The sequence below is a fragment of the Trichechus manatus genome, unplaced genomic scaffold (genome assembly GCF_000243295.1).
Source record: "Trichechus manatus latirostris isolate Lorelei unplaced genomic scaffold, TriManLat1.0 scaffold00005, whole genome shotgun sequence".
NCBI classification, from domain to species: domain Eukaryota; kingdom Metazoa; phylum Chordata; class Mammalia; order Sirenia; family Trichechidae; genus Trichechus; species Trichechus manatus.
In genome coordinates, this window is record NW_004443941.1 from 35,016,684 (window position 1) to 35,042,626 (window position 25,943).

The 25,943-nt window shown below is 37.6% G+C and overlaps 1 protein-coding gene across 6 annotated transcripts in view; it reads right to left on the bottom strand.

Moving 5' to 3' along the window:
- LOC101347558 (zinc transporter 6) overlaps positions 1–25,943 on the bottom strand; it is a 213,198-nt gene that overhangs the window by 172,068 nt on the left and 15,187 nt on the right. For 4 of the 6 annotated variants that reach the window (XM_023736249.1, XM_023736252.1, XM_023736266.1 and 1 more), the window contains exons 2-4: positions 17,357–17,440; positions 6,506–6,589; positions 214–309 (exon numbers count right to left, since the gene is read on the bottom strand). In XM_023736249.1, coding sequence (XP_023592017.1) covers positions 214–309; positions 6,506–6,589; positions 17,357–17,440 — 264 coding nt within the window. Of the gene's footprint in view, positions 1–213; positions 310–6,505; positions 6,590–17,356; positions 17,441–25,943 lie in introns of those variants that run through there. The other 2 variants (XM_023736261.1, XM_023736257.1) reach the window with 2 other exon arrangements.

The window sequence follows — 25,943 nt, forward strand, 5'->3', positions numbered from 1 at the left end:
CCCTGAAGTTAGAGGACCTCTGACGCCACCGCGTCATTTTTACATATGCTATGAACAATAGGAATGCTATATTTTCAACATAGCCCTATAAAAACAAAGAACTATTAAATCTAACATTATAAAATCAAATCAACACTATCAGGTTAAGAATTAGATTGATTCAACTCTGCATGTAAGCTTTATTATACTACACGTTAGTTAGCCTAAACCTACCTGACTGGAGATGTCCATTGCGGCATGTCAAGTTAGTATTGTCATTATAGACGTCCGTCTGTGACTTGGAAAATTGCAAAACTGGTTGCAGCTTCTCTATGCAACAGAGGGGGATAAAAAGGAAAAAATAAAAGAGAAAAAATACATATAATGAACTAAAAATGTGAGAATGAAAAATTATTTCAAGGTAGTTTTTTTTACATGAAGGGTTTTTGCATGTACAGAAAATTATTTTCAAAAATATTAGTAAAAACTCAGACATGAAAACAGCAACACAAATTAACAATTGAATGGCTATGTTAAAAATACACCTCATTCAGATTTGGTACTAAGGCAGTTCCATATCACTATTATCATGAGCAAATATTTATTAAATATTTTATATATTCAAATCATTGTGCTGCAAGTGTACCAATAAGATTTTTTAAAAAATGAATATGTTCTCTACCATCCAGATCCTTATTAAATATAGTTGGCAACCTACAACACAAATATAATAACAACAATAAGAAAAAAAAGATTACAAAGCATAAACACAACCACTTGAAAGATTTTACAGAAGATGTAGCCTATGAGTTGGCTAGGATTTGTAAAGATAAAAAAGGGCATTTCAGGAAAGAAGACCAGCACTTAAAATAGCACAGAAGGAAATCTAAGGAATGTCTAGGGTATGCCATATTCAGTTATACTAGCATATATCAGGCAAAAAATAAAGGCAATAAAGCATACTGCAGAACTGTGTATACAGTACCTGACCCTTTGTGTTTAAACACATAAACACACACATGCATACATGAAGATTATCTCTGAAAAGGACCCAAAGAAACTGGTAACAAAAACTGGTTATCTCTGGACAAGGGAAACGGATAGCTGGGGCACAGTATGAGATGGATGCTGTTCATACTTAAAACTTTCTGAACTTAATGGCATGTGCCTGTATTACCTATTTAAGAAACTGATCAACTGAAAAAACAAAAGGATTATTTCAACACTTCCCCCAATTCAAAACACAAACCACAAACCCTCCCAAGATCTAGGACTCTAGGTCTAACACCTGATGTCCAAGAGGGTAACAGTTTGATCTTCCTTGCCACTCTACGTCACTGCTACACTCTCTTCCCTCACTCAAGTCAATCTATATGCTAGCTGACATACACCTTGCTGCACCACTTACTTACTATAGTGGTATGACCTTGCTTTAGTCTCAGTACTCTGAGGACCTCAAGGATTGAATAAAATAATACATATAAGGTACGTATTTTATGCCTTATCCATAACAGAAGTTCAATTTTTACTATATTTATTTTGATGACCTACTCCCAGTCATTATAATTGACTCTTTTCTCTTTTACTAGCAAGTCAATGAATATGTGCAAAAACACTGCACATATATACTAACTCTCCTAAACTTCTATTTCTAAGGTCAGACAAGCAGGCACCACGCTGGGTTTATGGTACAATCACACATTCCTTTGGGACAGGTTAAATAGCAACTACCCATTTCGCACAAAGCACGAAGTACTGCAGAGTTTTTGTATCCTAGAATTGGCTGATACAATACACCTTGGAACTGACTTATTTTTTTGTTCACTAACAGGCCATCTGATTTTTCTCAACAATAATGCTCTTCAAATCACCACACAGAGACAGAAACCACTTGTTTTGGTGAAAGACATAAATTGGAACAAACATTGATTTATATATGTCCTTTTCATCAATTAACACTCTCTTCAATGAAATTTAACAAAAACTCACAAATGCATTCATTAGATAGTAAAAATGAACAGAAATTAAAACCCTAGTTTTTATAACTAGTACTTAGGAATAAAAAGCTATAGAAGTTGATTTTAGGTGTGTAAGGCTTAAATTTATATGTATGAAAACACACATATACACAATAAAAAAATCCTAACACACTAACGTGAACCTGACCAATCCATTTGTGTAAAACAAAGTAAACCTAGACTAATGCTTTCTTTTAGAGTAACTAAAGGTTGTATAGATTAACCCAATGATTTAAATTAAAATAGTCACCTTGCTTCTTGACACCCTCACAACCATGCCCTACAAGGTCACCTGAGTGACCCACATAAAAGGAAAATCTTATCACATAACCTTCTGCTTAAAACCCTTTAGTGGCTTCCCACTGCCCAAAGATTAGAGCTCAATCTCCTTTTTATGACAAACCAGGTCTTCCATGGTTGGCCTACAATTCTTATGCCTGAGCAACCTCAACTATGCCTCTATCAGCATTCTTACCTACTCACCATGCGTTTCTTGTCTCTGAATCTTTGTTTATGCTCACTTCTTCCTGAGATGTCTTTCCTCCCAAACATTCTTTAATAGCTTCTATTTATCTTTCTAAATCCACACCTCAGGTTTCACTTTTTCCAGAAGCCTTTCTCAGACACCTATCTTCCCACTCCCATAAAACATTTGCATATCCCTATTCTGTAGTGATGAATCGATTTGTGTGTCTGCCTTCTCCACTATATTATGAGATCCTTAAAGAACATTTTATCTAATCTGTCAGTAAATCTGTTTGTTCAATCTTGAATTATAGTCAGAATACAACTATTTGTTATCATTTCTCCTGCTACCACCCTGGGCCAAACCTCCATAACTTTCTCCTAGATTTATGCAATAATGTCCTAAATGGTCTTCCTGATTCTACCCTCACAGTCTATGCGCAACATAGTAGCCAGAAGGATACTTTTAAAATTTAGCTAAGATTATGTCATTCCTTTGCTTAAAAACCCTCATTTCACAGGTGGTTAAAAGCTCAAATCCTCACCATAGCCTATAAGTCCTTGTGTGTTATGACGATCCCCCCGCCTCCACAATTACTTCTCTGACCTCATCTATACTATACTTTCCTTGTTCAGATTGCTGGGGCACACTGGCCTCTTTGCTGCTTTTCAAACATACCAGGCCCCTTTTCCTAAAGTTTTGCATTGGCTCTTCCTTCTCTCTGGACCATTCTTCTCCTGGATGTCTGTAAGGCTAACTCATGTCAACTTTTCCAAGAGGCATACCTTTGAAGCTAACCACTTCTTACTTGTCATATTGTTTTACTTTTTCACACATATTTATCATCGTCTAATATACTGTTTAACTGAACTATTTTTCATGTTCATTATTTACTGTCTTTTCCCTGCTGGAACACATACTCCACAAAGGAGGAATCCTGTCTATATGCTAAGTGCCTACAACTTTGCCTAGCACATGGCAGTCATCCAGTAAATATTTGCTGAGTTAATGAATTCAGTTTATATCCTTTGGCACTGTGGCTGGTATAGAGTGGGGATTTAATAAATGGATGGTGAATTAAGCTAAATTTAAAAAAAAAATAGCATAACTGGGTATACCAAGATGCCAATGCCAAAATCATTATTTATAGTTCAGTTTTTTCCTAAGGTTTACTATTACTAAACTGAAGATAAACAATGTTTATATATGAACTCTTCCAATCTTTATTAGAGGTTGCATACTCTCAAACCAGTCTAGATGGGGAATTCCCAGGATCACTCTTCCTAGGCTCTATCCTACCTGGTACTCCATCTCTGAAAAGCTTCCTTTTTAACCAGTACGTAATACATAAAATACGCTTTACTACTCATTTGTGCACAGATCTTTTTTACTGTCACTGAATTGGAAGTGACTCAACGGCAACGGGTTTGGTTTTTAGTTCATCTATTCCTGAACTTTCTGAAGTCTTGCAAGATAGGAATACGCTGATTTTCCCTTTCCTTTGTACTTACTCCTCCCTTTTTAAAATAACATCTTCATAAATGGGCACATAGCATTTGTGAGGAAGACAACACCAAACCAAACCAATTGCTGTCTAGTCGATTCCAATTCATGGCAACCCTATGTGTGTCAGAGTAGAACTGTGCTCCATAGGGTTTTCAATGGCTGATTTTTCAGAAGTAGACCACCCGGCCTTTCTTCCAAGGTGCCTCTGGGTGGTCTTGAACCTCCAACCTTTCAGTAAGCAGCTGAGCATATTATCTACTTGCAACACCCAGGGACACCAGTGAGGATGACAATAGATACCAACTTTTGTTGTGTCTTCAAAACATCCAAGATATTAATTCCTTTTATGCCTAGCTTCATGTTATATATCTTGTGTTTGTCCTCTAATATTACAAATAAAAAATCACAGTCTTATTCAAAGACAAACTAACGAGATGTTTCCAATGTTTCACCGTATCACAACTTCAGATACAAGATAAAAAAACAACTCTTACTCAGTTTTAAACGTGTTACAAAATGTTTTACTAAAATCAAACTTACTTTGAATCATTAATCTCACCACTTGATACTGTGTATGTATAATGAAAGGCATTTTAGCTTCTTAAAAACATAAAAATTACCAATGAGAACAATTACATGATTATTTTACTACAACAGCCGTTGGTACAATAATTCTTTATGTTTGAAACATCACTCAGGATATAAAAACACAATCCTGGCAGCCACAGAGGCCAAGGGAACAATGCCTTGTTAGCCATCAGAAAGCAGAGTTGTTTATTAACTATGTGGAGGAAAAAAGACCTACAAATGATCACTCAAGAATGAATGAATGAAAGAAAATATATACATGTGCATGTGTATGTAAGTATGTATTTTTCCCCCCAAGCAGAAAAGATTATTACAGTTAAGAAGATGAACAAAATCTAACATTTTCTGAGTATCTACGGTGAGTTAAAGGAGCCCTGGTGGCACAGTGGATAAAGTAATGGACTGCAAACTGAAAGGTTGGCAGTTTGAAACCACCAGCAGCTCCATGGGAAAAACATGTGGCAGTCTGCTTCCATAGAGATTTACAGCCTAGGAAACCCTATGAAGTTGCTTGCTATCAGTTAGAATCAACTTCACAGCAGTGGGTTTTTAGACTGAGTTAGGTTCCTTCAATGGTCACAAAATATGATAAAATATTATCTGTTACATATTACAAATGAGACAAAGAATGCCCAGACATGCTAAATAATCTACCCCAAACCACAAAGCTACAAATAGATAACATCTGCCTGCCTACCGAATATCTACTATTTCCATAGTAGAACCACCCAAGTGTATTGCTTGTGCGGAGCTTTGCTCCACCTTGTTTCAGATTTACAAGAATATAACAAAAATGTAACAATAACCACTACCACCATCAATTAGGAGATGAGAAGTTTTTCTTCAAAGATGTGTTCCAGCTAATGAGGACAGAAGGAATGTAAAAATTATAGTGTCATTAAGCATCAATCATCAACTGCTGCCAACATCACAATGGCAGAACATATACCCACTGTGAAATAGTCCTGCCATTACAAATTAAAAGTTAGCTTTGAATCTGATCAAGGCTCTAGATCCAACTATCAGTTTCAGGAAGAACAGAATATGTTAAAAATTACCATCAGATACATGCAGCAAAAGTCAGACTGTAGGAAATACTATGTGACAAATGACCTGGTTTCAGTAATAAACTGAAAGAAAAAGAAAAAAGATGGACCTGTACATTAAAAAAGGTGTAAGAAATATAACAACCATTCACAATGTATGGATCTTCTTATAACAAACTATTACAAAAATAGTAAAAGTTATTAAGTTATAATTAAAAATTTGAACAATGACCAGTGTTTTTAGCCATGATTTTTTTAATATTAAAAGGAATTACTGGTTATTTTTTAAGTGTGATAAAAGTATTTTGGTGATTTTATTTTTAAACAGTCCTTATAATTTAGAGAGAGAATATGAAATATTTACAAGTGAAAAGGTGTTAGGAATTTGCTTCAAAATAATTATGAACTGGGTAGGGGAGTGGGTCAGGTACAGATCAGGGCCAGTAAACTTTCTCTGTAAATGGTCAGACAGTAAATATTTTAGGCTTGAGGGCTATATGGTCTCTGTCATAACTACTCAACTCAGCCACTATAGTGTAAAAGCAGCCACAGACAATATGTAAACGAACGGGCATGGCTGTATGCCAATAAAACTTATTTATAAAAATAGGCAGAGAACTTGCTTTGGGCCACAGGCTATAGTTTGTCAACTCCCGGCATAGATAAAACAAGAATGCCCATGAGTTGGTAATTATTAAAGCTGGGTGATGTGTAATTAGGAGTTCATTATGCTCTTCTGTCAACTTTTGTGTATGTTAAAAATTTTCTATAGTAAGTTTTAAAAAAAAATCCTACACCACACATTCAAGATGACTGATCTAGTCCTAGCTAAAATTAAAGTCTCACTGAAAACACATTTCAAATACATCTCATATCCAATTATACAATACAGTAATTGATACCTAGAAGTTGTAACCGGTCCTTGGCCATAACCAAATTAGTCATCATTTTAGCTTGAAGGCGTCTAGCTCTTTCACACGGTTCACCTGAAAGAAACCAAAAAGAAAAAAATTGTATAATTACCTAACTTTTTTTTGTTTTACTAATATTGTTTCAAGATAAAATATCACCTCAATTCCTCTCATGGGGAGTCAAAAATTTTATAAAAAATTAAGAAAATGTTATTTTCAAATAATATCTACTAAAAAAATCAGTTACAGTTCATTATGATGGTTTCAGGCCTACTGTTTACTTCATAAATTTCTTGCGTATTTCATGGATTCTGAGATTTATTTTTTCACATTTTTAAATCTTTGCAATTGCAATGTGTTTTACAGTCAGTGCCAACTTACAAACGCCATCAGCCAGGCTGTAGTCAGAACATAGTTTGTCACTGCTCATGCATACACAAATTTGGTAATATTAATACTGTTATTTCTACATCTAGATAAGACTAAGACAACTAATTCGATAAAATTAAAATTCCAAGTGATAGAAGACAGTGTGTCATAGTTTAATTGACACTGGTTTTTCCTTAATGGTACAATCAAAAGCATTTAATGAAATACCATTTTTCTTACAACCAGTTTATTTTCTTCTAATTCTTCTTTCATGAACTCAATAAGAACAGCAAATACGTTTTGAGTATAATTCACAGAGTCATGCTCACAAACCTGTGAAGTCTCAAAGGACCAAACTCCCACATTTGGTTGTTCTATTCTGCTCTCTTTTATACAGGAGGCCAAAAGCTAGAGAACAAGTAATGTGGTGAAGTGAATTCCCTTCTGTGTCCTTTTGCCTTGGTTCCTTGTAAAAACTGTTTGAGAGATTTCTCCCTAAGCCCTGAGGAGTTACCTTTGCCCTAGTTTCTACCCCAGAGTTTGTTACTTTTGTCCAGGTTGACTGACATTACCTGGGTAAGTTGTAAACAACTTGGTTTGATACTTTTTGTCTGGTCCAGGGTGCAGCCTTCCCTGTGATTGGTGTGCACCTTGCAGGAACTGGTCAATAGACTACACAAATGAGATAAGCTGTAACCCAGATGCACCTACTATGCAAATGAAGTATCTGTGACCTACCAAGAGAGGATTGGTCAGTTCATGGTCCTGGTGGGAGGGCCATGCCTTGGAATTTATAAGGAGTTTGGGTAGTTATGCGCCGCATAACATCCACTCAGGCAACGTCCAACGATGTATACGTATGTAGTCTGGCATGTGCCCTCTGGGGATGCCCACAGACCAACTCGGCATCGACTGCCACCCCGCCACCCCTCACCCACAGGAACAGGTGCCCCTGCTGCTGGGGAGTGGGTTCCCAGTCCTGGTCCCGAGTGCCCAAGGTAGGGAGGCATCCCAGGGTCCAGCCAGGGCCAGGGCACAGCGTTACTGGGATCCCTCCTCTGCTCCCCAGCCTATGCCCAGAGCCTCCCTTCTGTGACCATCACAGAGCTGCAGGGCTGTGTGCCAGGAGGAACCTGGCCAACTGGTCACCAGAGGCATCTGCAGCAGGAGCTACCTGGATCGTGTGCCACACAGCAGCCCCCACCCAGGCCTGTGCACCCAGGAGCCCTGCGCAGCCAAGTGTTCACACAACATTCAAATTCTTTAACGTCCTATTTCAAAGAATGTATCACATGTTAAGCAACGCATGACTGTATATATACAGCCAATCCAACAAAGATTTGTCAGGCAGGAAAAGGAGACACGAAAAAGCAAGAAGAGAAGCAGCAAGAAGAAAAAGGAAAAAAGTAGAAAGCAGCAGCAGAGAGGAAGCAAGGAACCTGCTAAAAGAGCTGTAACACTGGTTAAGGGCTGTCACACTGAAGACAGCGGGAGTCTCAGAAGGGGAAGGGGCCAGTGGCAGGAGACCCAGAAGGAGCCCAGCAGCAGAGCCGGCAGTGACAGCCAAAAGGAGCCTGTCCTCAGGGGGTGAAGAAGAGGCTTGCATGGCTGAGCGAAGCTAAGAGATGTCCTGCCTTTGCCTACATGATTCCTGATCCTAAATCATGTTGTAGCCTGCTGATCCTAATCCCAAGTTGTACCCTGTTCCTTGATAAACCACTTAACTATAAATACGGTCTGTGAGTTCTGTGTAGCCATTGCAATGGTAAAACCCAAAAGAGAAGCAAGGAGTGCTGTGGGAAGGACGGCTCGTGTCAGAATTGGTAAAAAGGCTGGAAAATGGAGGAGGTATGTCTAACCTTCACCTCATGGGAATCAGCTTTGGACTGATCCTGGTCATTATTCCCCCTAAAGTTAGACAGATTTTGATGGTGCTACTACTGATACATTACTCCTATCCAGATTTTACAAGTAATCAAAATAAAAAGGAGAAAGGAAAGCAGGAGGGTAAATATTGGACACATTTTAATTATTGGAGATTACCTGACATTTAGTAGTCAGCCAGCCAGCCAAGAAATATCTACTGGGTGGACTGATACATGCAAAGTCAAGATATTTAACTTAAATACTGTAATTTTTGCTTCTGAATTTATTTTCACTATGGTAAACTGAAGTAGCATGCAAGTATATAATTTCCACAACTTAGTATTTAAGAATTCAGTAAGAATGCCTGGGTTCAAATCCTAACAGCCATGTAATAACTGAGACTTTAGTAAGTTACTTCTTTGTACTTCAGGTTCTTGGTCTGAAAAATAAGGATGACAACAACCTCTACACAACATGAGGCTGTGGTGAAAATTAAGAACGATAATACATATGAAGCACTTACAATGACACTTAGATACATAGTAAATGTGTAATAAATGTTAGCAATATATTTCAAGGTAATGTTAGACTCTAATTTCTAATCTGATAGGAAAGTAAAGATGAGAAATGACTGCTTTGTTTTAAAAAGCCAAGTGTGAATCAAAGTAAGTCATTTACAGTTCATATTCTAATAAACACTCAAATATTACCCAGAAGTGCGAAGTGGAGTTTGTAGATTATCCACTTTTTCCCCTGCCTCAACAAACAGGAAAGGGCTACGTTTCTAGATAGGGCTAAAACGTGACTGATCACCAACACAGCTGATCCAAGGAAGATACAGGCAAGACACTGGATATACTCTGACTGCTACAGGGAATCAAGTTTGACCACATCTGGTTATAACTTCATTTTCAGAATAGGTCACAAAACTTTACCTGTAAGTATACAAACAATAACACTAAAAAAACTATCCGGGGGGCGGGGCCAAGATGGCAGAGTATTCCGATGCTTCCACCTCTTACAACAAAGACAAAACAAAACAAGTGATTCAATTATATATAGCAATCTGGGAGCCCTGAACATCAAAGGCAGAGCTGAGGAACTGGACTGAGTGGCAAGGGGAGGGAGAGACGGTTTGGAAGCAGCAAGGAGTTGCCAGATTTGACCTGGCGTCAGCCTGAGCCCTTCAGGCTTGAGCAGCTCGTGGGTAAGCTGTGAGGCAGGCAAGCTGCAGGCCTCGGGAGGTGTGTTTTCTGCACTGGGAGAGACCCAGAGCCAGAGCGTCTACACGGTCATCCGGAACGAGTGAGAACCAGCCCTCATGGGCGAAAGATTATTGTGTATGGCCTGCCGTGCAGATCAAAAGCACCCCCTTAGGGAAAAGCCTCTCTCCCATTTGCATCCCAGCACCCTGCTCTGCACTGGGTCCCGGACTGGCTTCAGCAATTGTAGAGTCCCCCGGGCTGGAAGTAGGATCCGTCACATGCCCGGTGCTATTCTCCCTGCTTGGAGAGTGAACAAATCAACAAACGGGGCAAAACTAAACTGCCGGCTCCCCAAGCCAGGAAACCAGGGTAGGCACAGCTCCTTTGCCTAGCCACAAGCATAAAGGATCCACGGACTTTGAGTGCCCTTCCCCCTGCATAGACTTGTGTGGGCCCATTTCAACAGCATAGGCCCTCATTACCACAGTACATGGGTATGTACCAGAACTCTAACTTCAACTGTTTCAGCTGTGAAAAAGCAGGTTCTTGACATTTGACACTGCTCTGCCCATTAGGCAGGGTCGTCACCTACCCACTTCACGAGCCTGAGAACTGGTGGCTCCACCCACACCACCTAACCACCTGTGATAACAGCCCATGAATAAGAGGTGCCCCCCAGTCCCTAAAGCCAACAGCATTAGCTGCTCATAGTCCAGCTGCAAAACCCACCCACCTACACACACTAGGGAACAGAGACACGCCTTCCTCCTGAGCACTCAGGGGTGGCCATTAGCCCCCTGCCTTATTCACAGTGTGTAACCATGATACAGCCAGATGCCTGTGCCTACACCAATCACCCATGCCTCTCTAGGACTGTAAGCGAAAGCCTACACCAAACACTTGGTGGCTATCTACCCGGGCATCTAAGCTGAATCCACAGAGGAGTGGGCAAACTCTTGAGCTCACAAACCTAGTAACAGATCTAACCATCTGGTGACAGGACATTAGAGCTTCAAAGGTGCCACTAATCAAACCAGCTCATATGAGCAGCCTATTTAGGCATATCAAAACAAAATAACAAGCTAGGACACAGTAAATAAACATAAATAAGTATAATAACTTATTGACGGCTCGGAGACGACAGTCAATATCAAATCACATAAAGAAGCAATCCATGATGGCTTCAGCAAGCTCCCAAAATAAACGATCTAGAAATTTTCCAAGGAGAAAAATTTCTTGGAATTACCAGCAGCAGAATACAAAAGATTAACATACAGACCTCTTCAAGAAATTAGAAAGGAAATTAAGCAAAACACAGAACATACAATAGAGAAAATTAGAAAGATTAGAAAAGAGCATAATAACAAATTTAACAGGCCGCAAGAATCCATAGAAAGACAGCAATCACAAATCCAGAAAATTAACAATAAAATTTTGGAATTAGACAACTCTACAGAAAGTCATAGGAGCAGAATTAACGCAATGGAAGTTAAAATTATTGAGACTGAAGATAAAGCACTTGACACCAACTTAGTTGAAGAAAAATCACAAAAAGGATTTTAAAAAAATAAAGAAACCCTAACAATTATGGGGGACTCCAACAAGAAAAATAACCTATGAGTGACTGGAGTACCAGAACGAGGTAACAGAAAATACAAAGAGAATTGTTGAATATTTGTTGACAGAAAACTTCCCTGATATCATGAAAGATGACAACACATCTACCCAAGATGCTCATCAAACCCCACATAAAGAAGATCCCAAAAGAAAGTCATCAAGACATATTATAAACAAACCTGTCAAAACCAAAGACAGAGGATTTTAAGAGCAGCTAGGGATTTAAAAAAAAAAAAAAAAAAAAAACTCATCTATAAAGAAGAGTCAATAAGTTCAGACTACTCAGCAGAAACCATGCAGGCAAGAAGGCAACGGGATGACATAAAGACTTGGAGAAAAAAACTGCCAGCCAAGAATTACATATCCAGCAAAACTGTCTCTCAAACATGATAGCAAAATTAGGGCATTTCCAGATAAACAGAAGTTGAGGGAATTTGCAAAAACCAAAACAAAATTACAAGAAATACTAAAGGGAGTCCTCTCGTTAGAAAATCAATAACATCAGATAACAACCCAAGACTAGAACACAGGACAGAGCAGCCAGATATCAACCCACATAGAGAAATCACAAAAGTAAATCAAACCTGAAACACTAAAAACAGGGAAACAGATGTCAATATGTAAAAACTGACAACATTAAAACAACAAAAACGGACTTACAAAATATAGACATAGATTTTTCACACAAAAAGAAAACCGAGACGATTTACGTAAATAAAAGACTAGTATAAACTTAGAAAAATAGGAGTAAATATTAAAGTAACCAAAATGGATACCAACAATCTTAGAAATCAAATTAAAACACTAGAAAAATATAAAGATTCAGCAAACACAAAATCAACACCAATGAAAGAGATGAAAAGAAAATACACAAAAAAAGTGACTCAGCACAGAAAATTAAGCAGAACAAAAGAAAATGTGAACAAAACACAAAAAAAGACATCAAAACGACGGCAGTAAACTCATACCTATCAATAATTACGCTGAACGGACTAAATGCACCAATAAAAAGACAAATGGTAGCAGACTGGATTAAAAAAACACGATCCGTCTATATGCTTGCTGACTACAAGAGACACGCTTTAGACTTAAAGACACAAACTAAAACTAAAAGAATGGCAAAAAAGGTATCAAGCAAACAACACTCAAAAAAGAGCAGAAGTGGCAATATTAATCCCTGACAAACTAGACTTCAAGTAAAACACACCACAAAGGATAAGGAAGGACCCTATATAATGATTAAAGGGTCAATACACCAGGAGAACATAACTACAATAAATATTTACGCACCCAATCACAGGACTCCAAAATACATAAAACAAACTCTCACAGCACTGAAAAGACAGACAACTCCACAACAGTAGTAGGAGACTTCAACACACCATTTTTGGTGAAGGACAAAACATCCAGAAAGAAGCTCAACATAGACATGGAAGAGCCTAATGCTACAATCAACCAACTTGATGTCACAGACATATACCGAACACTACACCCAACAGCAGCCAAGTAAACCTTCCTTTCCAGTGCACACAGAACGTTCTCCAGCAGAGACCACATATTAGGCCATAAAGCAAGCCTTAACAAAATCCAAAGCACTGAAATATTACCAAGCATCTTTTCTGACCATAAAGTCATAAAAGTATAAATCAACAACAAAAAAAGCAAGGAAAAAAAATCAAACACATGGAAACTGAACAACACCTTGTTCAAAAACTATTGGGTTATAGAAGAAATTAAGGATGGAATAAAGAAGTTCACAGAACCAAACGAAAATGAAAACATATCCTAGCACAACCTCTGGGACACAGCAAAAGCACTGCTCAGAGGTCAGTTTAGAGCAATAAATGCACACATCCAAAAAGAAGAGCCATAATCAAAACATCAACCCTTCAACTGCAAAAGGTAGAAAGACAGCAGCAATAGAAGCCCTCAGATGCCAGAAAAAAGGAAATAATAAGAATTAGTAATAAGAATTAGGGCAGAATTAAATGAAATAGAGAATAGAAAAACAGTTGAAAGAATTAACAAGACCAAAAGCTAGTTCTTTGAAAAGATCAACAAAATTGATAAACCATTGGCCAAACTGACAAGAGGAAAACAGGAGAGAAAACAGATAACCCGTACAAGAAATAGGATGGGTGACATCACAACAGACTCAACTGAAATTAAAAGAATCATAACAGAATACTACGAAAAACTGTACTCTGACAAATTTGAAAACCTAGACAAAATGGACAAATTTCTAGAAACTCACTACCTACCTAAATTAACACAAACCAAGGTAGAACAACTAAATAAACCTGTAACAAAACAAGGGATTGAAAAGGCAATTAAAAAACTCCAATCAAAAAAAAACCTCTGGCTTGGATGGCTTCACTGGAGAATTCTATCAAACATTCAGTGAAGCGTTAACACCACTACTACAAAAAGTATTTTAGAGCATAGAAAAGGATGGAATACTCCGAAACTCACTCATGAAGCCAGTATAACCCTGATACGAAAACCAGGTAAAGACACCACAAAAAAAGAAAATTACAGACCTATATCCCTCATGAACATTGATACAAAAATCCTTAACAAAATTCTAGCCAATAGAATTCAGAAACGTATCAAAAAAAAACTCACCATGATCAAGTGGGATTTACACCAGGTATGCAGGGATGGTTCAACATAAGGAAAACAATCAGTGTAATCCATCACATGAATAAAACAAAAGACAAGAACCACATGATCTTATTAATGCATACTGAAAAAGCATTTGACAAAGTCCAGCACCCGTTCATGATAAAAACTTTCAACAAAATAGAAACAGAAGGGAAATTCCTCAATATAATTAAGGGCATTTATACAAAGCCAACAGCCAACATCAATCTAAATGGAGACATTGACAGCATTTCCCTTGAGAATGGGAACAAGACAAGGGTGTCCTTTATCATCACTCTTATTCAACACTGTGCTGGAGTTCCTAGACAGAGCCATTAGGCTAGGAAAAAAAAAGGGGCATCCAAATAAGCAGAGAAGAAGTCAAAAAGCATCTCTATTTGCAGATGATATGATCTTATACACAGAAAACCCCAAAGAATCTACATGAAAACTACTGGAACTAATAGAAGATTTCAGCAAAGTTTCAGAATACAACATAAACATACAAAAATCAGTTGGATTCCTTTACATCAACAAAAACAAACTCGAAAAGGAAATCACCAAATCAATACCATTTACAATAGCCCCCAAAAAGATAAAATACTTAGGAATACAACTCACCAGAAATGTAAAAGATCTATACAGTGAAAACTACAAGACACTACTGTGAGAAACCAAAAGAGACCTGTGTAAGTGGAAAAACATACCTTACTCATGGATAGGTAGACAAACATAATGAAAATGTCAATTCTACCCAAAACAATCTACAGATACAATGCAATCCCGATCCAAATTCCACCAGCATTTTTTAATGAGATGGAGAAACCAATCACCAACTTCATATGGAAAGGGAAGGGGCCCCGAATAAGTAAAGCATAACTCAAGAAGAAAAACAAGGTGGGAGGCCTCACACTACCTGATTTTAGAACCTATTATACTGCCACAGTAGTCAAAACAACCTGGTACTGGTACAAAAACAGATACATAGACCAATGGAAGAGAATTAAGAATGCAGACCTAAATTCATCCACCTATGAGCAGCCGATATTTGACAAAGGCCCAAAGTCCATTTACTGGGGAAAAGAGTGTCTCTTTAACAAATGGTGCTAGCATAACTGGATATCCACCTGCAAAAAACTGAAACAAGACCCCATACCTCACACCATGCACAAAAACTAACTCAAAATGGATCAAAGACTTAAATATAAAATCGAAAACGATAAAGATCATGAAAGAAAAAATAGGGACAACACTAGAAGTCCTAATACATGGCATACGCACAATACGAACCATAAGTAACAATACACAAGCACAAGAAGAGAGACCAGAAAAATGGGAGCTCCAAAAAATCAAACACTTATGCTCATCAAAACACTTCATCAAAAGAGTAAAAACACAACCTGAAGACTGGGAAAAACTCGTTGGCTACAACAAATCCACTCAGCGTCTAATCTCTAAAATCTACAAGATACTGCAAAACCTCAACCACAAAAAGACAACTCAATTAAAAAATGGGCAAAGGATATGAACAGGCACTTCGCCAAAGAAGACATTCAGATGGTTAGTAGACACATGAGGAAACGCTCACTATCATCAGCCATTAGAGAAATGCAAATCAAACTACAGTGAGATACCATCTCACCTCAAGAAGGCTAACATGAATGCAAAAAACACAAATGAGTAAATGTTAGGGAAGTTGTGGAGAAACTGGAACCCTTATATACTATTGGTGGGAATGTAAAATGGTACAACAACTTTGGAAAGCGATTTGACACTTCCTCAAAAAGCTAGAAATAGAAGTACCACACGATCCAGCTATCCCACTCCTTGGAACATATCCTAGAGAAATAAGAGCCGTCACACAAACAGATACATGCACACCCATATTCATTGCAGCACTGTTCACAACAGTAAAAAAATGGAAACAACCTAGGTGCCCATCAATGGAAGAAAGGATAAACAAATTATGGTATAGCCACACAATGGAATACTACGCAACAATAAAGAACAACGATGCAGCCATGAAACATCTTATAACATGGAAAAAGCTAGAGATCATTATGCTGAGTGAATTTAGTCAATCACAGAAGGACAAATATTGTATAAGATCACTGTTATAAGAACTCAAGAAAAGGTTTTAACACAGAAAAAAATTCTTTGATGGTTACAAGGGTGGGGAGGGTGGGTGAGGGTTATTTACTAACTAGATAGTAGATAAGAATTATCTTAGGTGAAGGGAAGTTTCCTGAATACAATCAAACACTTTGAAGGACAGAGTATCAGGGGTAGGGCTCTGGGGACCATGCTTTTAGGGGACATCTAGGTCAACTGGTATAACAAAGCTTATTAAGAAAATGTTCTGCATCCTAGTTTGCTGAGTGGCGTCTGGGGTCTTAAAAGCCAGCAAGCAGCCATGTAAGATGCATCAATCGGTCCCAACCACCTGAAGTAAAGGAGAATGAAGAACACCAAAGACACAAGGAAAGTAGTAGCCCAAGAGACAGAAAGGGCTACATAAACCAGAGACTTCATCAGTCTGAGACCACAAGAACTAGATGGTGCCCGGCTACCACCAATGACCGCCCTGACGGGGAACACAACAGAGAGTCTCGGATGAGGCAAGAGAAAGGTGGGGTGCAGAACTCAAATTTCAGTAAAAAGACCAGACTTAACAGTCTGACTGAGACTGGAGGAACCCCGCAAAGCATGGCCCCAGGATTCTCTATCAGCCCAAAACTAAAACAATTTCCGAGGCCAACTCTTCAGGCAGAGATTGGACTGGACTGTGGGACATAAAGTGATACTCATGAGGAGTGTGCCTCTTAGCTCAAGTAGATACAAAAGACTAAACAGGCACCTTCTCTCAGGAGTGAGATGGGAAAGCAGAGAGGGTTAGGAGCTGGGTGAATGGACATGGGGAATCAGGAGTGGAAAGGAGGAATGTGTTGTCACAGTATGGGGAGAGCAAGTAGAGTCACATAAAAATGCATGTATGAATTTATGTACGGGGAAAAAAATATCTAAGTATCTTTATTAACATAAATAGAAAAACTGTATAAAAAAAAAGAGACAAATGGATCCGAATTCAGGGCAATCGTGAATATAATTTTGGATGGCTAAATAAATATAAATATAACCTTACCTTGTCCTATGACTATGACGGCTATTCCTTTTTCTAGTTCTTCAATACCTTTCTTATACCATTCCACAGCTTGCTCCTTCTGTCCTGTTTTGAAATAGAAATAATTATTTGTATATACCACGAGCATAAACATTTCCCGAAGAGTGCCATTAATAAGTGATACATAAAAAAGAGAATTGTGACCAAATAAATTTGAAAAACAATACAGTATTACCTCTTATTGCCTTTACCATCTCAATATACACTGTGAATCCCCAAAAGGGGAAATATAGTCTGCAGTGGTTTCCCAAATTTTAGGACTATGTCTATTATTTGCTTATCAATTCATGGTATTGATATTTATAACCACTGAAATATTTCAGCTGTACCAGGAATATTAACATGATTTCAATAATGGTGAGAAAAAGCACCATTTAATCTAATTATATTCAAATCTACTGTAATAATGTTCCTTGTTGGGCACCTCCTTTTTAGAGTAAGCTTTTAACAAACAATTGCATCGTGACAACTGGTACGTGAGATTCTAACTGTGGTATTTAGTAATACAGTTTCTTTGAACCAAACAACTGGTTTACAATACTAATTCTTGATTCAAGTTAAGTTCAAAGAGGATATAAAAATTAATCATAATCCATAAGGCACAGCAGTCCAGGGACAAAGATTAGAAGGCAGGAGGGGACAGGAAAGCTGGTGATAGGGAACCCAAGATTTAGAAGGGACAGTGTTGACATGTCGTGGGGTTGTTAGCCATTGTCATAGGGCAGTATGTGCACTGTTTAATGAGAAACTATTTGTTCCGTAAACCATCTAAAGTACAAAAAAAAAATTATCTATGTGAGATCAAGGTGACAACAGCAACTCAAAACGTTTGATGGGAAGCCTAGGGGGCAGTGATTTGAAGATAATGGTGATGGAATAATTTGGAAAAGAATAGTGAGAATAGCAACACAACTGGAAGAATGTAATCAATGTCACTGAATTGTACATGCAGAAACTTTTGAAATGGTGTAATTTTGGCTATGTATATTTTCACCAAAAAAATGATCCTCCAAGGTCCAGAAGGGAGCGTGTTGACATGTCGTGGGGTTGTTAACCAATGTCATAAAACAATACGTGTGCTGTTTAATGAGAAACTGTTTGTTCTGTAAACCGTCATTTAAAATACAATAAAAAAAATCATGATCAAAATAACTATAAGTAGGATGTACTTCTGTACAGGGATAATTATACGCAAATCTCACCGCTTTTGAAAATTAATTTCTTGGTCCTTACCATCTACAATGCTTCAGAAGCAACTAATATAAAAATACAGTAAAACAAAGGTAGAAATCATCTATTAGAATGTTGTTTTTCATTACTTCCCAATTCATGTCCCCATTTAATCAAACAAAATTTCCCATGTCATTCTTTCAAATTCAAATCAATAAAATATGAAACTCTTTAATAACTGTGGTAGTTAAAGTTGTGTGTCAACTTGGCTAGGGCATAATTATCAGTGGCCTGGTAGTTGTAACGAAGTTTGGCAGCTGTGGAAGAATGTAATCACTTCCATAGTAAGATCTGATGTAATCACCTCTATGATGAGATATTTTGTGAGCAGCTGATTAGTTGAAAAGGAGTTTCCTTGGGGGTGGATTTTCCAATATAGGTGGATTTTCTGACAAAGCTCGCTGGCTTTTCCTCGCTTTAATCCTGCAGCTGGCTCCTATACATCTAACCTCCTGTTCTTGGAACTTGAGCTAGCAGCTTATCTGCCAATCTTGGGATTTGTCAGCCTCCACAGTCTGTGAGCCAGAGGCCTGCTGTCTGATCTGCCGATCTTGGGTTCACCAGCCCTTGCAGATATGTGAGTCAGAAGAAACCTTCAGCCTGACCCACGGACTTTTTCCAGCCTCTACATCCGTGTAAGCCACTTCCTTAATATAAATCTCTCTATATATAATTTATGTCCTTTACTAATTTTATTTCTCTAGAGAATCCAGCCTAAGACATTACTACGGAGTAGAAAAGATCTTGTTATAGTTACAACACACAATAACTAAGAAATGCTGTCTACCACTCTTGACAGGGACCACAACGTAGGGTCTGGGACCGAGTGGGAAAAAAATGTAGAACAATGTTCAAATTCATAAAACAAGACCAGACTTACTAGTCTGACAGAGACGGGACAAACCCCCAAGACTATAGCCCCCAGACACCCTGCTAACTCAGAACGGAAGCCACTCCTGAAGCCCATTTTTCAGCCAAAGACTGAAAAAGGCCTATAAAACAAACGGCAACACGCGTGAGGAACATGCTTCATACTTCAATCAGGTACATGAGACCAACTAGGCAACTCCTGCCCAAAGACAGACAAGAAAACAGGAAGGAACAGGAAAATTGGACACATGGACATGGGGAAACTGGAGTGGAAAGGGGGAGTGTGCTGACACACCGCGGGGATTGCAAACAGTGTCACAAAACAATCTGTGAATAAATTTTTGAATGAGAAACTAATTTGCACTGCTTTCACTGAAAAAAATTAAAAAAAAAAAAAAAGAGAAGAAATGCTGTGTCTCCTTATGTGAGTATACTACCCCTTCCTCCATTTCCTCATTGCAAAAATAATCACTGAACTAGATTCAGGCTATCCGTATTTTACAAAGTGGCTGATACAGAAAAACTGCTCAAGAAGTCTTGGTAATGACACATGAAGAAATCATTAAGAGTTTATTGTAAACTGGTTCAAATTATTTGGATGTAAATTTGTTTACATATTTTTTCAAATTATTAAAAAAAAGGGAAGACAGAACTGATGATGAAGGGCACAAGGAAATTTGCGGACTGTTGGGAACCTTCAATATATTGACCACAGTGCTGGCTACCCAACTGTGTAAGTTTGTCAAAACTCATAGAAATGTACCCTGAAGAGATGAATTTTACTGTATGTAAATTATACCTCAATAAGTGCAATACTCCAGCATTTATGTATGAGGATATTTGTTGTGGCTTGGATTATAATACCAGAACTAAAACTCTGATTACAATAACAAAATTATATTACACGAGAAAAACTAGAAAATTTATTTTTAAAAAATGTTTGAAGGGAGTGGAGAGCTTCTAAAACAGTGAAAATTGTTAAGACCAATATCTAGAAGAGGAGGAAAGTTGAAAGAGGTAAGCACTTGGGTCACTTTTCCGGTTAATGTGATTGCTAATTCTGAAGGCAAAACTGAGTGAGAAACTGAGCAGTTTTCAGCCACTCATGAAAGTAAGTTGATTAAAAATGAATTTCAGGGTAGGCCAAGAAGAAAAGTCATGGCAAACACCTCAGGATTTTGGTTGGAACACTGAAGGGCTGTCTCTGAAGTAAAAAACAGGTTAGCCCACGCAAGTACTAAAGTCCAAATTCAAGTCTTCCATCCCTCAAAGTAGGGATCACCCTTTTAATTAATTTACAGTAGAAAATCAAAACTTCCAGTGGCCTAGAGTGTACAAAAGGATGTTGATATACTTTAGTATATACTTCCCTGATACCGTGAAAAAATGACAAGATATCTATCCAAGATGCTCATCGAACCCCACATAAGGTAGATCCCAAAAGAAAATCATCAAAACATATTATAATCAAACTTGCCAAACACAGAGAATTTTAAGAGCGGCTAGAGATAAACGAAAAGTCATCTATAAAGAAGAGTCAATAAGAATAAGCTGAGGACACTCAGCAGAAACCATGCAGGGAAGAAGGCAATGGAATGACATATATAAAGCCTTGGGGAAAAAAAACTGCCAGCCAAGAATTACATATCCAGCAAAACTGTCTCTCAAATATGATGGCGAAATTAGGGCATTTCCAAATAAACAGAAGTTGAGGGAATCTGCAAAAACCAAACTAAAATTACAAAAAATACTGAAGGGAATCCTCCAGTTAGAAAATCAGTAACATCAGATAACAATCCAAGACTAGAACACAGGACAGAGCAACCAAATATCAACCCACATAAGAAAGTCACAAAACTAAATCAAAGCTGAAACACTGAAAATAGGGAAACAGATATCAATATAAAAGCTGACAACATTAAAACAACAAAGAGGGACTTACAAAACATAGACATAAATTTTTCATATGGAGAGGAAATCGAGGCGATATAAAGAAATAAAAGACTCGTATAAACTTCGAAAAATAGAGGTAAATATTAAGGTAACCACAACAGATACTAAAATCTTAGAAGCCAAAATAAAACACTAGAAAAATATAAAGACTCAGCAAACACAAAATCAACACCAATGAAAAAGATGAAAAAAAATACATAAAGAAAAACGACTCAGCATAGAAAATTAAGAGAAACAAAGAAACTGTGAACACACAAAAAAAGAAATCAAAATGACAGCATTAAACTCTTACCTATCAATAATTACACTGAATGTAAATGGACTAAATGCACCAATAAAGAGAGAGTGGGAGATTGAATAAAAAAACACGATCCGTTTATATGCTGCCTACAAGAAACACACCTTAAAGACACAAACTAAAACTCAAAGAATGGAAAAAATATATCAGGCAAACAACACTCAAAAAAGAGCAGGAGTGGCAATATTAATATCTGACAAAATAGACTTCAAAATAAAACCCACCACAAAGAATAAGAAAGGACACTATATAATGATTAAAGGGTCAATACACCAGGAGAACATAACTATAATAAATATTTATGCACCCAATCACAGGGCTCCAAAATGCATAAAACAAACTCTAACAGCACTGAAAAGAGAGACAGACAGCTCCACAATAGTAGTAGGAGACCTCAACACACCATTTTTGGTGAACGACAAAACATCCAGAAAGAAGCTCAACATAGACACGGACGAGCTAAATGCTACAATCAACCAACTTGATCTCACAGATATATACCGAACATTGCAGCCTACAGCAGCCAAATATATTCTCCTTTCCAACACATGCTGAACATTCTCCAGAACAGACCACATATTAAAACATAAAGCAAGCCTTAACAAAATCCAAAGCATCAAAATATTACAAATCATCTTTTCTGACCATAAAACCATAAAAATAGAAATCAACAACACAAAAAGCAAAAAAAAAAAATCAAACATATGGAAACTGAACAACACCTTGCTCAAAAACTACTGGGTTACAGAATAAACTAAGGATGGAATAAAGAAATTCACAGAATCAAATAAGAATGAAAACACATCCTACCAGAACCTTTGGGACACAGCAAAAGCAGTGCTCAGAGGTCAGTTTGTAGCAATAAATGCACACATCCAAAAAGAAAAAAGGGCCATAATGAAAACAGCAACCCTACAAATGGAACAATTAGAAAGAGAGCAGCAAAAAAAGCCCTCAGGCACCAGAAGAAAGAAAATAATACGAATTAGAGCACAATTAAATCAAATAGAAAATAGAAAAACATTTGAAAGACTTAACGAGACCGAAAGCTGGTTCTTTGAAAGATCAACAAAATTGATAAATCATTGGACAAACTGACAAAAGAAAAACAGGAGAGGGAGCAGATAACCCATATAAGAAACAAAATGGGTGGTATCACAATCAGAACAGAATACTATAAACAACTGTACTCTAACAAATTTGAAAACCTAGAGAAAATGAACAAATTTCTAGAAACTCACTACCTAGCTAAACTAACACAGAGGTAGAACAACTAAATAAATCTGTAACAAAAGAAGAGATTGAAAAGGTAATTAAAAAACTCCGAAGGAAAAAAAGCCCAGGCCTGGATGGCTTCACTAGAGAATTCTACCAAACATTCAGAGAAGAGTTAACACCACCACTACTGAGACATTTCAGAGCATAGAAAAGGGTGGAACACTCCCAAACTCATTCTGTGAAGCCAACATAACCCTGATACCAACACCAGGTAAAGACACCACACACAAAAAAAAATTACAGACCAACATTAACATTGATAGAGAAATTCTCAACAAAATTTTAGCCAATAGAATTCAGCAACATATCAAAAAAATAATAAACCATGTTCAACTGGGATTTATACCAGATATTAGGTATGCAAGCATGGTTCAACACTAGAAAAACTATCAATGTAATCCATCACATAAATTAAACAAAAGACAAGAACCTCATGATCTTATCAATCAATGCTGAAAAGGCATGTGACGCACTCCAAGATGCATTCATGATTAAAACTCTCAACAAAATAGGAACAGAAGGCAAATTCCTCAACATAATTAAGGGCATTTATACAAAGCCGACAGCCAACAACACCCTAAATGGAAACTTTGAAAGCATTCCCCTTGAGAACGGGCACCAGACAAGGATGCCTTTTATCACCACTCTTATTCAACACTGTGCTGGAGGTCCTAGTCACAGCAATTAGGCTAGAAAAAGAATAAAGGGTATCCAAATTGGTAAGAAAAAAGTAAACGTACCCCTATTTGCTGATTATATGATCTTATACACAAAAAACCCCCCAAGAATCTAAAAGAAAACTACTAGAACTCATCGAAGATTTCAGCAAAGTATCAGGACACAAGATAAACATAGAAAAATCAGTTGGCTTCATTTACACCAACAAAGAGTACTTCGAAAAGGAAATCACCAGATCAATACCATTGACAACAACAGACAAGGTAAAAAACTTAGAAATACATCTAACAAGAGACGTAAAAGATCTATACAATGAAAACTCCAAGACACTACTGCAAAAAACAAAAAGAGACCTGCCTAAGTGGAAAAATATACCTTGCTCATGGATAGGTAGACTCAACATTGTAAAAATGTCGATTCTACCCAAAGCGATCTACAGATACAAGGCAATCCCGATCCAAATTCCACCCGCATTTTTTAATGAGATGGAGAAATAAAACACCTACTTCATAAGGAAACCGAAGAGGCCTCAAATAAGTAAAGCAGTACTCAAGAAACAGAACAAGGTGGGAGGCCTCACACTACCTGATTTTAGAACCTATTATACTGCCACGGTAGTCAAAACAGCCTGGTACTGGTACAACAACACACACATAGACCAATGGAAGAGAATTGAGAATCCAGACCTAAATCCATCCCACCTATGAGCAGCTGGTATTTGACAAAGGCCCAAAGTCCGGTAATTCGGGAAAAGACAGTCTCTTTTAACAAATAGTGCTGGAATCACTGGACATTCATCTGCAAAAGACTGAAACATGACCCATACCTCACACCATGCACAAAAACTAACTCAAAACGGGTCAAAAGATTAAATATAAACTCGAAAATGATAAAGATCATGGAAGAAAAAATAGGGACAGTGCTAGGAGCCCTAATACATGGAATAAATATAATACGAACCATAAGCAACAATGAACAAGCCCCAAAAGAAAGACCAGATAAATGGAAGCTCTTAAAAATCAAACACATATGCTCAACAAAAGACTTCACCAAAAGATTTAAAAGACAACCTACAGACTGGAGAAAAATTTTTGGCTATGACAAATCTGATCAGCATCTAATCTCTAAAATCTATAAGATCCTGTAAAGGCTCAACAAAACAGAAATAACCCCACTAAAAAATGGGCAAAGAATACGAACAGGCACTTCGCCAAAGAAGATATTCAGGTGGCTAACAGATGAAGAAATGCTCACGATCATTCGCCGTTAGAGAAACGCAGATCAAAACTACAATGAGCTATCATCTCACCCCGACAAGGCTAAAATTAATTTTAAAAAAAACACACAAAATAATAAATGCTGGAGAGGTCTTGGAGAAACTGGAACACTTATACACCAATGGTGGCAATGTAAAATGATAAAACTACTTTGGGAATAAGTTTGGCACTTCCTTAAAAGCTAGAAATAGAAGTGCCATACGATCCAGCGATTCTACTCCTTGGAATATATCCTAGGGAAATAAGAACCATCACACGAATATATATGCACACTCATGTTCACTGCAGCACTGTTCACAATAGCAAAAAGATAGAAACAACCTAGGTGTTGATCAACGGAAGAATGAATAAACCAATTATGGTATATCCCCACAATGGAATACTACACAACGATAACGAACAACGATGACGCCGTGAAACATTTTATAACATGGAGCTACAGATTATACTGACTGAATTTAGTCAGTCACAGAAGGACAAATATTGTATAAATCAACTATTAAAAGAACTCAAGAAAAGGTTTAAACACAGAAGAAAACATTCTTTGATGGTAACGGGGGAGAGTGAGGGTTACTTACTAACTAGACAGTAAGTAAGAATTATCTTAAGTAAATGGAAGGACAGTACACACTACAGGGGAAGTCAGAACAACTGGACTAAACCAAAGCTAAGACGTTTCCTGAATACAATCAAACACTTTGGGGGACAGAGTAACAAGGGTAGGGGCCTGGGGATCATGCTTTCAGGGGACATCTAAGTCAAGTGGCATAACAAAGCTTATTAAGAAAAATGTTCTGCATCCTACTTTGGTGAGTGGCGTCTGGGGTCTTAAAGCTTGCAAGTGGCCATCAAAGATGAATTAATTGGTCCCAACCACCTGGTGTAAGGAAGAATGAAGAACACCAAAGACACAAGGAAAGTAGTAGCCCAAGACACAGAACGGGCCACATAAACCAGAGACTTC